At 48.0% G+C, this 13,943-nt stretch overlaps 2 protein-coding genes across 2 annotated transcripts in view; one reads left to right on the top strand and one right to left on the bottom strand.

Moving 5' to 3' along the window:
• The window catches only part of TAP2 (transporter 2, ATP binding cassette subfamily B member), a 64,550-nt gene that overhangs the window by 45,466 nt on the left and 5,141 nt on the right, over positions 1-13,943 (top strand). The window lies entirely within an intron of this gene.
• On the bottom strand, positions 1,126-13,565 carry LOC308580930 (major histocompatibility complex class I-related gene protein-like). Its single transcript, XM_081183240.1, has 8 exons — positions 13,449-13,565; positions 11,982-12,257; positions 9,759-10,034; positions 6,700-6,984; positions 5,951-6,052; positions 4,580-4,618; positions 3,397-3,429; positions 1,126-2,855 (listed from the first exon to the last, which is right to left on the bottom strand). The coding sequence occupies exons 1-8, from the start codon at positions 13,492-13,494 to the stop codon at positions 2,773-2,775; spliced, it is 1,140 nt and encodes a 379-aa protein (XP_081039366.1). The 5' UTR covers positions 13,495-13,565; the 3' UTR covers positions 1,126-2,772.

The raw sequence follows: 13,943 nt of genomic DNA, 5'->3' as shown, positions 1-13,943 counted from the left end.
TTGGCAGGCAGGCAGGAGGGGGGGGGACCAGCCTTGCCCTGAACACTTTCCTCCCTTCAGGGGAGAGGTTTGTTCAGGGTGAGACTGGCCAAGGAAGAAAGGGAAAGCCACAGCAGCTCCCACCATAACACAGCCCGTTTGAGAGGAATTAATATACAGATTTGGCTGTTTGTCGGGTGATGGTTTTGTCCCCCCTCACAATGAGTGACTGGGGCTTGTTATGTATTGAAGTTCTCACCCTGGTCACCAGGGTATTGTGTATATAGTTTTCACTCAGGTCCACGTCAGTTAATTTAGGCGGGAAACCCTGGGCTGTTGTTGTTACAATGTGACAGCCAGCTGCCTATAAAAGCAGGCCGGCTGAGCTGTTCAGTTCAGTTCCAGCTTACTTATAAAGATCTACTTGGGGGAATCTCTGCGTTGTCTGTTTTGTCAACCCGCTACTTAATAGGTCTCATCCACTCTTCCACTTCTCCCACCTCTTTCCACTGTAGAAACCAGCTGCTCACGGCTGAATCGGAGCAAACATCAACCAGGTCTTCTGCAGATTGACGTTTGCTCCAATTTAGCAGTAAAGAGTGGGTTTTCTGGGGGAAGCAGCAGGGCAAACAGAACATGGCTCGGGCCAGGGCTTTTTCCAGCCAGAGCTCAGTTCCTTCACCTCTCAGGTGGGCACCTTTGCCATCCTAAGAGAATAAGGGCAGCCTTCATGGCGAGTTCCAGCACCCCTTTTTCTAGAAAAATAGCACTCTCCCCAGGGGCCCCAGAAGGCCTTCACACTCCAACAGCCCCAGGAAGCTTCAGCCACCTCCCAGTGAGACCAGACTCTCCCCAGGGGCACCTGGTAGGGGCATTATGAAAAGGATGTTGAGATTCCCCCTCCCATCCAAATGCTGGACCCCATCTGGCGATGGTCCTTCTGCTACAATGCCATGGTCCCCCTGACTCACCTAGGAAATATAAATCACCATTTCACCATTTCTTGCAGGGAATCCCCTGGGGGCTGGCCATAGTCCGAGCCTGAGCACTTTCCACAAGAAATGAAATGCTGTTGATTCCACAAAATGTATGTGACGCCTGATGCCTTCTCAACTCACACATTTCAATCAAAGGGGAGGAGGAAGAGATATCCCAACGCTGAATTTATTGACATTGAAAACCATTCATTCATATTTTTTTTAAAAAACCACTTTTCATGAATTGTAAATGAGCAGCACAAATGCAACATGCAAGGAAAAGCTAAGCGTTACCTGCATTTCACCAGCAGGCCCTAAAATTCAACAATAAAATCTTTTTTTAAAATCCCAGTCACAGTGGTCGTGTGGATCTCAAAAGGACACATCTGAGGTGCCAAAGGGCAGGACAAAGAGGTGTGTTTTTAGCAAACAATAGCAGCTGTAAAGTGAAGGTGTCAGACACACCTCTGTGCGCAGAGATGCCACCATTTAGGAGCTGCCACCGATAACACCCTTTCCTGGGCCACTGGCACCCCACATGTCTGTGAGCAGCAGAAGGTCTGGGGCAGCACCAAGATCCACACTGAATTGCAGTCGGGAGAATCTGATTTTGGTGTGGCAGAACTTTTTTCCTGGGGAGTGGGAAGGAGGAGGAAGGGGGCACCTTAAGAGACAGGAAAACGGAAGGATTTGGGAGCAGGTGTGTGTCATGTAACGGTCAGTGTGCTAGACTAGGAGCTGGGAGACCAGGGTTCAAATCCCCCCTCGCCCATGAAGCTCACTGGGTGACGTTGGGCCAGTCATTGCCTCTCAGCCTAACCTACCCCACAGGGTTGTTGTGGAGAATAAAACAAGTGGAGAAGAACCATTCAGGGACGTGGCTCAGGGCTGGAAACTTGCATGCAGACGGCTCCAGGTTCAATCCACAGCATCTCCAGGTAGGACCAGGAGGGAACCTTTTTATGAAACCCTGGACTGCCACTGCCAGTCAGTGCAGGCAGTCTAGAGCTAGATGGACCAATGGCTCTCTGACTCAGTGTAAGGCAACTTCCTGTCTTCCTCCTGTGACTCTCGGCAGAAGAAACACACTTCCAGTCCCCACCCAATAGTACATCACCCACATCGACTGGATAATGCCTTCAGCAGTATGAAATGAAAGCAGAGGACCAACAAGGTCTGCACTGCAGGGGCCTCTTCTTTGGCCTGCGGACTGGAGGCACGTCCATTTGCCCTAGGAGTTCCCGCTCTCCTCCTCTGGGTTCAGCACCAACGTCCCGCCTGGCCAGGGCACCTCGGAACAGAGTTGGCAAGGAGGCCGGATGGCTTCTTCCCTGCGTCTGGAGCCCCTCTCAGCAGCACACCTTTTAGGGTGTTATTGGGTTGTGATTTTATCCTGTGAACCACCCTGAGGCCTGCGGGTATAGGGCAACATACAAATTTAATAAATGAACAATAACAATGCCTGTCACGGGGCAACAAAAACCCCTTTTGCCCAATTCAGTCCGCAGCTGACAGCACCAAACCTCTTGGGCAACAGTAATTTGGCCCTTTTCCTCGCAGTCTCCTTTTGCTGCCCCTTTGGTGGCAGGATGGCCAGTTTAAGGTCACTTAACTGTCTTGAGAGGCTGAAATGGTTTTTGACTCCTCGGAGGTCAAATTCCTGTCGCTTTGTTCTTTTGTGTAGTCTGTTGTTTTCGCTGCAGAGGGGGAGATAGTTCTGGATGCCAACCACGTTCCCATCTCAAAGCAGCCCTGAGGAGCCGGTCGGCCTGGAGGCCTCTCCTCGCTGGGATGGGCAGGTTTGGAGGCAGACATTTCATAAAGAGAAGTGACCTGAAGGTGGCCTCCCTCCTCGCTGAAAATTCCTCAATTCTATTTCTGTGCTGCCTTGAATGTCCCCTGCAGGAGGAACCAGAGGAACAAGCATGATGAAGCTGTCAGTATTGGGGCATTCGATGGCACAGAGGCCACCTGCTCCAATCCCTTGACCTATGAAGCCACGCTAAAAATAAACATGCTCAGAGCAAAGACTTAAGGTTTCCAGAGGAGGCTCCAGCAACTCAGCCAAGCCTCTCCCTTTAGGGAAGGTGGGAAATACACAGGGACACTAAGCAGCCCAGTCCGGAATATAAATGCCTTCTTGTTCTTCAGACCCTGGGTAGAACCCCTGGGCTTCTTGGGAGGAAGGGCGAGATATACATTGAGTTATAAATAATAAATTCAAAGTAACAGAGGAACAAGATCCTCCACAAAATCAGGCGGCAGCAGAGATGGGCTTTCTTTGCGCATGTGTGTGCAGAAGTTATTCTCACTTGCAGCTGACTCCAGATGGTTTTATCATTCCTAGAAAGTAGAAGCCCCCCATCACCAAAAAATGATCCCCTCCCCACAGAGGCCTGTTTTCAAGGTGGTCATCCATCCCCATCCACTCCCCACTTACCGACGGAGGAGCTGGCGGGTTCCTGGCTGCTTGCTGCAAAAAGGAGAAAATAAAGAGAGTGCATATCACTGCCTGTGTTTTAGGGAGGGAGTTCTCATTTCCACTTGCACCTTTCCTCTCGCCTTGCACACATATACCCCTCCATGCCCCATTAAGTCCAAATGTTAACATACGTCTCAGTCTACAATCTCCTAAGATTATACAGTAAAATTATAATCATACAGGAATAATAATTCAGGATGCTTTGCAACCATCAGTGCAGTTCTCCATGTGTTGCCTGGATATACTATTATCTGAGCATGTACATGTGCAAATGATTATGCAGCGCTCCAGTGTTGCCTTAAGTTGTGTTTTCTGTGAAGTCCCATTGCACGTAGCCTAACTCGCACACCAAGGCCAGCCCAATATGTTTTGACACCTGAGGCAGCCCCCAAAATGGCCTCCCACTCCCCACCAGGAAAGAAGGAGTGAAGGAAGATTTATACCCAGGGCATAGGGAGAAAGATTGACATGGGGATCTGCTGCCCTGCTGAATCCTGCCACCTGAGGCAGTCGCCTCCCCTTGCCTTCTGGGTGGGCTGGCCCTGTCACACACCATTCTCCTGAAACGGAAGTGCCTTGTGGTTTTCACTGTTCCTAAATGTTTAGCTTTGGAACAGACTGTGGCTAAAAACACACACTCTCCTTTCATGCTCATTGGGTGGTTATGGGATGCTGCAGACGGAGACCCTGCTCCTGAAATAGTGATGGGTCTTTGACCGCCTGTGACCTCTGACCTAGGGTTGCTATACGTATTGGAAATCCCAGACATGTCCTCTTTTGGGGGGTCTACATGCCCATCCGGGGGGATTTTTACACTTTTAAGCTAATGTCTGGCGTGTGTGTGTTAAAAACAACAACTGTGTGCATGTGGGCGACCTGGGCTCTGTCTCTGTCAACTCTGCCTCTGTTTTTTGGGGGGCGAGATCAACAACCTTTCGGGCTATCGTGCAAATAAAAGCTCAACAACATGCCAACCCTACTGTGACCACTATATCACAGGCAGTTAGCACTTAGTGGCTGCTATAAATCTCCAGGGCAAATCTGATGACTGAACCCTTGCCCACTCTGGCACCTGCGGTCACCAATATATTCATGCAACAACAAAAACAAAAACTTTTCAAAGGAAAAAGAAGTCACTCACTTGACGTTCTTTCATAGGCTGCTTTCATTTGTACTTTCTCTACAGAAACAGAATAAGAAGATCAGGTCAAGGAAAGGATGGAGCGTGAGAGGCGGGGATTCCAAATTTTGGTATTGCCCAGGGCACTGCTGAAATTTGACATTCCATGTTACTTGTGGCTGGTGGGCAGAAACTGGCTAAGCAATCAGTGGAGTCTACTTTGCTGCTTCCTCTTCCCCCCATCACCTGCCCCAACAAGAGATTGCAAGCAAGGCTTTCATGGTACTCATGGCCTACAAGCAAAAAACAAACAAACAAACAAACAAACAAACAAACAAACAAACAGGAGGGGACACTTGGGCAAGCAGGAAGCCTAACCCTGCTGCTTGCTTTCTCTCTCCCCACTTCAACAAAATATCATTTGGGGTGGAAGCGGGCAAACCCTTGTTGCTCCAGCAGCTGTTTTGCACTGCACAGCAAGAAGGAGCTCGTTCTTGACCAAGGGCTCCGACTGCCTCCGAGACTCCAAGGAAGACCCTCACAGGTGCCATGCAAGTTTAATTCCTGTTCCCGGTCTCCATGGGCTGGCGAGGTATCTCTTTTGAATGTTATATGAATTGTTGAAAATGTGTTATGGTCCATTGCCCATGGCTGCTATTTTATTTCTGGTGCCCACAGCGCTTTCATGACATTTAAAATGTCCTCACTGTTTGAGAAGGGTTGGAAACCCCAGCTGTAGATCGCTACCATCACAGATCTACAGGACACACAGCGACTCAATCGCCAACAATTGTACCGTAGGCTCAGTTATACAGCTGCAAATGAAACATTTTAAATGTGTTGTAAAGTGTAATATATTAATGTGACACCAGATGGCGACAGTGAGCTATGCAAAATCCAATGCCTTTTTCAAAACAGTTTTTAAAAAGCATTTTCACAGTGGTTTTTTTATATGTGTGTAGATTCCAGCTTAGTATCCCTGTGCAAATCTGGGCTAGAGATCAGGGATATTTGTGACCCTGCCAATGTTGCTGGCTAACTGTCAGGGTTGACGAGAATTGTGGTCCATATCGGAGTCTGGAGGGCCACAAATTCTCCGTCGTTGGTCTAGAATCTAGATGACAGGTACTTGCCAGCCCCTTGGCATTTTGGAACCATTATTACATTATGTAACCCACATGAATCCTGCTTCCCAAACATATCAGAATAGGGGCCAGGAGGCAGTGGGGAAGAACAGTTAGGGTTGACCTTTGGGTACTTTCTGGTTGGTGTTCCACAGGTCATTTATGGGGTGGGGGAAACTTGTGAGGGAGCTGCCAGGAAGGCTTTGCCATCAGCACATTCTCAGTCAGGACAGACAAAACCCAGCAAATCCATCCAGTGTTTACTTACTGCGGACAAAAAAGATGACAGCAGCCACCACAACTACTACCACAGCCGCTGCCACCACGCCCCCGACGTTTCCCAGAGTGGCAAAAGAATGGCCTCCCTTAGCTAAAAGCAAACAAAAGATATTTCTGTTCAGACACTGGTGGCAGCTCCCAAACCCTCATCCAGACATCTCACAATCTTTTTTTTGGAGGAGAGATTCTGTATACCAAATCTGAGACCTCCCATGCGCAAAGCAATGTGCTATGGCAGTGCTCTCAAAAATGCCCTCCCCTCTAAGGCAACCCATCACTCACCATTAGATGGCTTCAGAGATTAGGAGTGGCACTCAGCAACCTCATGGAACACCACATAATTATATCAATAAAACGGGTAAAATTTCTCACCTCCCAGAGAGGGTCCCTCTCCTTCCAAAGATTGCTCTTCAAACTCCGCTCTTTGAATACCACGCCCTCCCCACTTCCCTGAACCTAAATCACATCTCCTTCTTTGCACCCCCAAAGTATGGAGGATGTCACATGGAGTATTAGCCTATAATAGCACTGGAGTCCCTCGTTCGACTCTAGGTGCACGTTCTCCTCCTAGAATCCAGCAAAGAAGGCCATCAAAGAGATTGGGTGGTCATCTGTCATGGATGCTTTAGCTGAGATTCCTGCATTGCAGGGGGATGAATTTGATGACGCTTGAGGTCCTTTCCAACTCTATTGTGATTCTCTGACTCCTCCTCCTGCCCCTCTCCTGTCGTTCCTCACCAGGCTCCTCCCAGGCCAAGACCAGAGGCTGTGTTAGGCTGACATGCTCTATGTGGCAATGATAGCGGTTCCTGTCCTGGGGGTCCACGTCAATGCTGAGCCAGGCGTGGTAGGTCCCGTTGGAATTGGGAGCGACGTCCCTGCGGAAAGTGGCATGCTCCATGACCTTCCCGTCCATCCTCCAGGTGGTGTCAATCTCTCTGGGGTAGAAGCCATAGGCCTGGCAGATGAGGGACTCTTGGCTGTCTGGAAGGGCCTGACGCGTCACCTTCCCCACTGGGAGCTCTGCCAAAAACAAAGGAACCTCTCCAGTAGCTGGCAGGATGGATGGTGCAATTCACGTGGTCATCCAGTGCCACCCTGACCTGAAATTCGATTACTGATGCCTTCAACATCCCCAAGAGATGACAAGGTCAGAAGAGAGAAATTATCAACTTCCCTTGTGTTTCGTCAGACTTAAAAATCCCTGTCCTCCACAAATATGCTTAAGGTCTTTGTAGTGAATATCATGAATAGATGAATTGACCCATGGCTCAGACTGATACCTGTTCCCATAGATGTTCCACTGTGAAACCTTTGTCCATTTTTAAAAGAAATTATTCAGACAAACCCCACGGGTGTCCCTGCTATGGGCCTGTGATACCCAAAGCAATCTGAAGCCCCTGTTTGGCAATTGCAGAGACTGAAGGTCCCCACTTCCCCACAATTGTCTAAGTCCCCCCCACTTCAGGGTTTTCCCCAAAGCAATCTGAGACTGCGCCTGCATGAAGCTAACCTCTCCTCTGCCCTCTTCATGCCTCTCCTGGTTCTTTGAGACCAGGGAGGAGGGGAGCTGGTCACAGCAGGAGGGTGAGACTCCCTGGATTCTTCAGCAGCCTGCCTCGCTTCTGTCTCCTGGCCTCCCTCCTCTCCCCAGCCTCCGCTTCTGCCTCTCATTCTGGACTGCTCTCTGCCACAGACTCTCCCAGCTCACTAAGCCCTGTTACCTCTTCACATTCTGACACTTCCCAGTCTTCTCCCTCTTCTCCCTTTGACCGTTCATCATTGTCCTACCACCATTCCCTGAGCTCTGAGCCTTCTTCTCTTGAGGGTTCCTCAGCTGGTTCCTCCCACCATTCCTCTGCATCCAACCAGCCCATGACACCCACACACCCGAAACCCCTCAAATGTCTCATTTATTGTTACCAACCACACCCACGTTTTTATAGTTTTGACACACAGTCCGAAGACTGCTTCAGCTCCCTGAGTTGCTCATGGGTCTATCTGTCCCTCTGACCCAAAATTATCAGCCACCCCCTTCTAGGCAGATTTGGGCTTCCTTTTTGATTTTTTTTTTTTTCAAATCAACATCCACACACTGTAGCCTGAAGTGACCCACTCCCAGACTTCCTTCCTGCACAAAACAGAGTTTTGGTCCGAAATGTGATGTGGGTGGAGAAATAAGTAGCGAAATCACGACTCCACCCTCCAGCAAGAAAGGCGATTCAGACTCAACATCAGGAATAACTTTCATAAAGATAAATTCAACAGTGTAAATAAGTTTTGATGGATGTAATATTGGAATACTGAATGGCTTAGTTCATGTAAAATATGCAGGGATTTACGGTATGCAAAATGAACCATGAAAAGAGAAGGAGGGAAGTCACTGATATTTTAAGGTTGTTTAAATGAATATTCTAAAATGTAAAACAGAAAAGTTTAATTATTTATATTAAATATAATATATATAATTATTTATTTTTTTAAAATGTTATTAAGTACAAAATAGAAAAAATATATACAAATACACAAAGAAATAAAAGAAAATACATGTAACCAAAGGAAAATTAGAAAATATAAAGAATACAAATATTTTACCTCTTCACATGCATATAATTATTTACACCTCTATAAAGCGATGTTCACAAAAGAGAGAAAAAATGAAAGAAATATGAGAAAAAGAAAAGAAGAAAAAGTCAAGAATGAAGATTTTAAAAGTAGATAAGTATTCACTATACACAACCATTTCAAATCTGTATTTATGTTCAATTATATATTTCCATCTTTTCCATATCTATCTTAATTAAAATATTTTTAAAAGACTTCCACCGTTTGCCCCACGCGTTTTTAATAATCCATTCGCCATATCCTCTGTTCTTCATATTTTTCCTTTAAGCCTCCTTAATATCTCACTTTATATTTTTTATGTTACTCACAAGATTATTCTATATTTTTATATATATAAAATTTTTTTATTGGTTTTACAACATTTTTTAAACAATACAAACAAATAAAAAGACAAACAAACATGTATAGTTTCATAGCCTTTTTTTCATAACCCTCATTTCTCGGACTCCCCCATACCTCCCCTTTCTGCATCCCAATTTACTGAATTATTTCAGTAATTATTCTAAACACAGCCAGATTTTGGTAGCAGAGCCCTGGTTTTGTAAGTAATCATTTAAACACTCCCACTGTTTCATGACCATAATTTTGGGTTTTCTCTTTATTAGATCTGTCAATTTAGCTTTATATATATATTATATATATACACACACAGTAGTACCTTCGTTCCCAAACAAAATGTGTTCTGGAAGTCTGTTTGACTCCTGGAACTGTTCATAAACGAAGGTGCGGCTTCCAATTGGCTGCCGGAGCTTCCTACAGCCAATCAGAAGTCGCGGAAGCTGCACAAGACACCTGGCTTCCCAAAATTGTTCAAAAATCGGAACACTCAACTCTGGTTGTTGATCATTCAGGAACCAAAACATATGAGTTCCAAGGCGTTCAGCAACCAAGGTATGACCGAGTATTTTTTAAAAAGGAATAACTTTCCAACAGCAAGAGCTGTTCAACAGTGGAAGAGTCTCCCCCAGGAGGCGGTGGACTCTCCTTCCTTGGAGGATTCTAAGCAGAGGTTGGATGGCCACCTGTCATGGATGCTCTAGCTGAGATCCCTGCATTGCAGGGGGTTAGACTAGATGACCCTGGGGGTCCTTTCCAACTCTACAACTCCATAATTCTACCATTTGATGCATTAGCCCTCCTCCCCACTCCCATTCCCCACCCACCCATCTCACCTGTCCTCAGCAGAGTTTCATTCCCGTAGTCCAGGTATCTCTGCAGCCACTCAATGCATTCCTCCTCCAGGTAGGCCTTCCGGTACTGCTTCTTGGCCAACTCTGCATCCCACTTCCTCTTCATCACTTGGGCCTCTCTGTCAGCTGCCGTCCAGGTGAGGGTCTCCTTCTCAAAAGTGAGGAAGTCCCTCCCGTCGTAGCCATACCGGTAATACCCTTCTTTGCGCCCGTCTGGGCTCAGTTCACAGCCGTACATGAGCTGCAGAGTGTGGAAGCCTGAAAGAGACCCCCAAGAGGTCAATGGGGGGGGGCAAAAACACCAGAGCAAGATTTCTATCCCATGTCAAGCCCCACAATAACAACAACAGTAAGGTAAAGGTAAAGGACCCCTGGCCATAAGGAAGGCTGATGGCCAAAGAATTGATGCTTTTGAATTCTGGTGCTGGAGGAGACTCTTGAGAGTCCCATGGACTGCAAGAAGATCAAACCTCTCCATTCTTAAGGAAATCAGCCCTGAGTGCTCACTGGAAGGACAGATCCTGAAGCTGAGGCTCCAAGACTTTGGCCACCTCATGAGAAGAGAAGACTCCCTGGAAAAGACCCTGAGGTTGGGAAAGATGGAGGGCACAAGGAGAAGGGGACGACAGAGGGCGAGATGGTTGGAAAGTGTTCTTGAAGCTACCAGCATGAGCAGCATGACCAAACTGTGGGAGGCAGTGGAAGACAGGAGTGCCTGGCGTGCTCTGGTCCAGGGGGTCACAAAGAGTCGGACACGACTAAACAACTAAAGAGCAACAAAGGACCCCTGGTAGGTTAAGTCCAGTCAAAGATGACTATGAGGTTGTGGCGCTCATCTCCACCTTCAGGCTGAGGGACCTGGCGTTTGTTCACAGACAGCTTTCCAGGTCTTGTGGTCAGAATGACAGAAACCAGAGTTCACGAAAACGCCGTTTATCTTCCCAATGCAGCAGTCCTTATTTATCTACTCGCACTGGCATGCTTTTGAAGTGCTAGGTTGGCAGGAGCTGGGACAGAGCAACGGGAGCTCACCACAGCGCCACCTGCATCCCTTAACAACAACAATCATAATACTAAACAAGGCACACATCCCCCTCAGCCTCACTGATGTGGTCCAAAGGGAAGCAGAGGAGGATGTTTGGCACCAGCTTGGCTGCAGGTGTTGCCCGTAGGAGTCATGCAAGACGCCATCCAATGCCTTAGGGACTATGCTCTGGATGTGTGTATGGTTTACTCCGTCGCCTTTTCTCCTCCTGCAGCTACCCCACAAGGCAGTGGAGGTTTAGGATTCTCCTTCTCCTAGATGGGCTCCCTTCCCAGGTGGATGAGCCCCATCTGCCCCTCACTTCCCTCTATGGCAGGGGTAGGCAAACTAAGGCCCGGGGGCCGGATGCGGCCCAATCGCCTGCTAAATCCAGCCTGCGGATGGTCCGGGAATCAGTGTGTTTTCACATGAGTAGAATGCATCCTTTTATTTCAAATGCATCTCTGGGTTATTTGTGGGGCCTGCCTGGTGTTTTCACATGAGTAGAATGTGTCCTTTTATTTAAAATGCACCTCTGGGTTATTTGTGGGGCCTGCCTGGTGTTTTCACATGAGTAGCATGTGTCCTTTTATTTAAAATGCACCTCTGGTTTATTTGTGGGGCCTGCCTAGTGTTTTTACATGTGTAGAATGTGTTCTTTTATTTAAAATGCATCTCTGGGTTATTTGTGGGGCATAGGAATTCTTTCTTTCTTATTTTCAAAATATAGTCCGGCCCCCCACATGGCCTGAGGGGCGGTGGACCGACCCACGGCTGGAAAAGGTTGCTCTACGGCATGTGCAAAAAACCCCTTTTTGACCGTTGGACCCACTCTCGGTCTCATCTGCTCAACCCACCAGAGCCTGTCTTCGCATGCAGGGGACGTCCCTAACTCACCGAGGTTTTGAGACCCATCGGCTCCCCTCACCTGAGTCCCAGGACTGTGGCTGCTGTCACAGGCTGAAAGCTTCTAGGAGCCACAGGTGAGAGCCGAGTGCAGGTGGGGACCAAAGGTGGGCAAACGACCCCAGAAGGAGCCTGACTGGCAGGGAGAAAGCAGCTTATCCCTGTTTAGGAATCACTATTCTTCCTCTCAAGGCACCATCTCCTGCCCCTGGAAGGGACAAACCTGGCAGAGAGAGAGGGAGGGAGACTGAGCTGCCTTCCTGCCCTCCACTCACCTTTGCTCTGGTTGTATTGATCCTGTAGGTCCAGCAGGTACTGGCTAAATTTCATATCCAGCTTGAGGAATTCCTGGGTGCTCTTTTCCCAGTACTGAGGATTGTCCTTCTCTGCTTTCAACATCCAGGAAACTTGGGGCACAGACTTCTCGGTTTCGCTGTCATACTTAACAATGGGCTGGTGGTCCACGTACCCCCCAGCAATGAACGGGGGCAGCCCCTGACTGGGCCCTGACACCCCCGTGCATAAGTAGCGCAAGGAGTGACTGGAGCAGCCTAGAAAGGACACAGAGAAGGGGCGGGGGCAAAGTTTCATATATTTATTTACCAAATCCTTATTTCCTTATGAATAGCCTTTGGACTATAATGTAACTTAAGTAAAAAACTATATTTAGAAATATTTTTCCTGGAAAAGCATTTTATTTTTCAAATCCAATTTAAATAAAAGAAATCAGACTTAATTTTTTAAAAATCTGATTAGAAAATATCATTAACATTTATCCACCCTGGTTTGTAATAACTTGTTATTTTGTAACTTAGTCGTGTCCGACTCTTCGTGACCCCATGGACCAGAGCACACCAGGCACTATTAGTAATAACTAATAACTAATAACTAATAACTAATATTCTAAAAGCTTCAGTGAGTTCATCAATAGAGATCTCAAAGTATTCCCAACGAAGCCTGAGGCATTTATATTTTCTTGCAACTTGTTCCACCAGCACACGATTTTTAAAAGCCAAGGTTTCAACAGAATGATCACAGTTTTTCCTCCCCTCTCTAGCTGGGATCATATTAGCCAGTTTACAGCAATGCAGGCTAAGGTCCCAATATTGAGTCAGCTCATCAGCGAGAGGCAGGGGTCAGATTTTATTCCATTGTAAGCAATGATTATATGGGCTGCACTCGGTCAGTAAAGGACCATCATCTCCCCATCGCCTGTCCCTCAGGCATCTTTCACAGGCTAAGCAAAAAAGCTAATGAGCCCAGGGGGAGGGTTTGTCCTCTGCTGAGTTCAGTGTCTTTAGTAACACCAACCCAAAGCTTCCTTATAAAAATATTTATTTATTTATTTGCAATGATTTTTCTTTTTTAAAAAACGACCAGGCTGCCCCCTCCACTTGCCGGGATTCTTAAGTGGGGAGAGGGCAGCTGTGGCTGTCAGGTCCTCCTTTGGGGGTTCCCCCTGGGGCATCTCGGGGGGGGCGCTGGGAGACCACAATTCTGGACTACGATGAGTCCCCTCTGGCTGGATCTCCCCACTGAATCCCAGACTGGCTTTTGGGGGGAGAGCAGGTCTCCAGAACAGCAGGGAGGGTAGTATCTCCTGCAGATGAGAATATCAAGAGGAGGAAGGAGAGACTCCGGCGGAAGCGGACTAGAAAGCGGACTGGATCCGGATTAGGCGGTGGGCAACCCCTCCGCTCTCTTTCTGCCCACCCCGACTTGTGGCACTCGGAGGTACTCACCGAAGCAGCCCCCCAACAAGAGGGGGAGGAGCAGCAGCCACCCCATCGGCCTCCCCCCTCGCCCCACGCAAAGCCCCTCCTGCCAAGAAGAGAAAGGCGCCTCCCCGCAATCCGGAGCAGGAGGCGAGATGGGCGGGGCCGAGATGGAGATCCGCCCAATGGGAAAGGAGCCCGGGAGCTGCGGTGGGAAAGTGAAACTGAAAGTTCTCCGCCGGATGACGCGTTTGCGGGGGAGGGGAGGGGAGTGTCAGGCAAGGAGGGGAGTCCAGTGGGGCGGGCAGCGATGTGCCCTTATTTTGGACGGAGAGGCGGGCATAGGGGACTCCGGGTTTTGCCTCAGGCCGCTTCTCTGCAGCGCTTGTTTCTTTCTTCTTCTTTTCATGGGGTTCCTCCCCTCCCCCCGTATTGTACTCTGTGAACCGCTCTGAGATCATAGGGTGGAAGGGCAGTCTATAAATAAACAAAACAAATACATTAATTGAAAAGCGAAGCTTC

The sequence above is a fragment of the Podarcis bocagei genome (genome assembly GCF_964188305.1).
Source record: "Podarcis bocagei genome assembly, chromosome: 2".
In the NCBI taxonomy this organism is placed as follows: Eukaryota; Metazoa; Chordata; class Lepidosauria; order Squamata; family Lacertidae; genus Podarcis; species Podarcis bocagei.
Note: the sequence above shows the minus strand (reverse complement) of the source record. Positions and strands in the feature narration are given on the sequence as shown.